The sequence below is a fragment of the Crocuta crocuta genome, unplaced genomic scaffold (assembly GCF_008692635.1).
Source record: "Crocuta crocuta isolate KB4526 unplaced genomic scaffold, BGI_CrCroc_1.0 scaffold110, whole genome shotgun sequence".
Classification (NCBI taxonomy): domain Eukaryota; kingdom Metazoa; phylum Chordata; class Mammalia; order Carnivora; family Hyaenidae; genus Crocuta; species Crocuta crocuta.
In genome coordinates this window covers 1,131,450-1,132,251 of record NW_027527386.1, presented here as the reverse complement: position 1 = coordinate 1,132,251, position 802 = coordinate 1,131,450, and the positions used below count along the sequence as shown (strand labels likewise).

Below are 802 nucleotides of genomic sequence, written 5' to 3'. Positions count from 1 at the left end.
CAGGCGCGGCAGCTTTGCCCCAGGCGGGGCCTCGCGGGGCCACGTGATCCCCCGCGGCGGAATGCAGGGCGGATTCGGAGGCCAGAACCGGGGGAGCCGCCCCAACGACACCCGCTTCACGCGCCGCTACTGAGTGCTTGGGGTCCCGTGTCCGTCCCGTGGCCACGGGAGCGCGTTCTGTTAGGAGTTCTCTTCAGCTGTGTACGATCGTTTTTTTTATCTGCTGCCATATTGTAGCTCAATACAATGTGAATGTTTTTTGTTTTGTTTTTTTCTTGTTTTGTTTCGGTTTGGTTTTTTTTGTAATAAATGTGTTTCTGTTCACATACCCTTTATTCACAGCGTCGTCTCTTTTTATTTCACGTCTTTTCATAAATTGACATTGTACTTGGCTTTGCTTAGTCATGGCCCTTCCTTCACAGGAGGCCGACAGACGGGGGTGGCTTTAAAGGGACCGTTAGGGTTTCCGGAAGCAGTTGGCTGGTGGCGCACGCCCGCCGCCTGCTGAGCCCGGGCCGTTTCGTCCCTCCTCCTCCAGGGCCTCTGATGTGTGCAGAGGTTTCTGCCCGCCCCCAGCCCTTGCTCAGCAGGCCGTTGTGCTTTGTTTGAATCTGATCCTACGTATCACCTGAAATTTCCCATTTTAACCATTTTTAAGTGGACAGTTTGTGGCATCGGTACCACTACTGCCCTCCATCCGCAGAACCTTTTCTCTTCCCACACACAGACCATTACACGCTCGCCCCCGGCACCCACCTTCTGCTCCCGGTCCCTGTGGCTTTGACCCCTAGGGTCTCCTGAG

At 54.9% G+C, this 802-nt stretch overlaps 1 protein-coding gene across 1 annotated transcript in view; it reads left to right on the top strand.

Moving 5' to 3' along the window:
* The window catches only part of SAFB (scaffold attachment factor B), a 34,757-nt gene extending 34,422 nt beyond the window's left edge, over positions 1-335 (top strand). The window contains 1 exon segment of the mRNA XM_077779942.1: positions 4-335. Within this exon segment, the coding sequence (XP_077636068.1) occupies positions 4-133 (130 nt within the window). The 3' untranslated portion in view covers positions 134-335.
* The last annotated feature ends 467 nt before the right edge of the window (positions 336-802 follow it).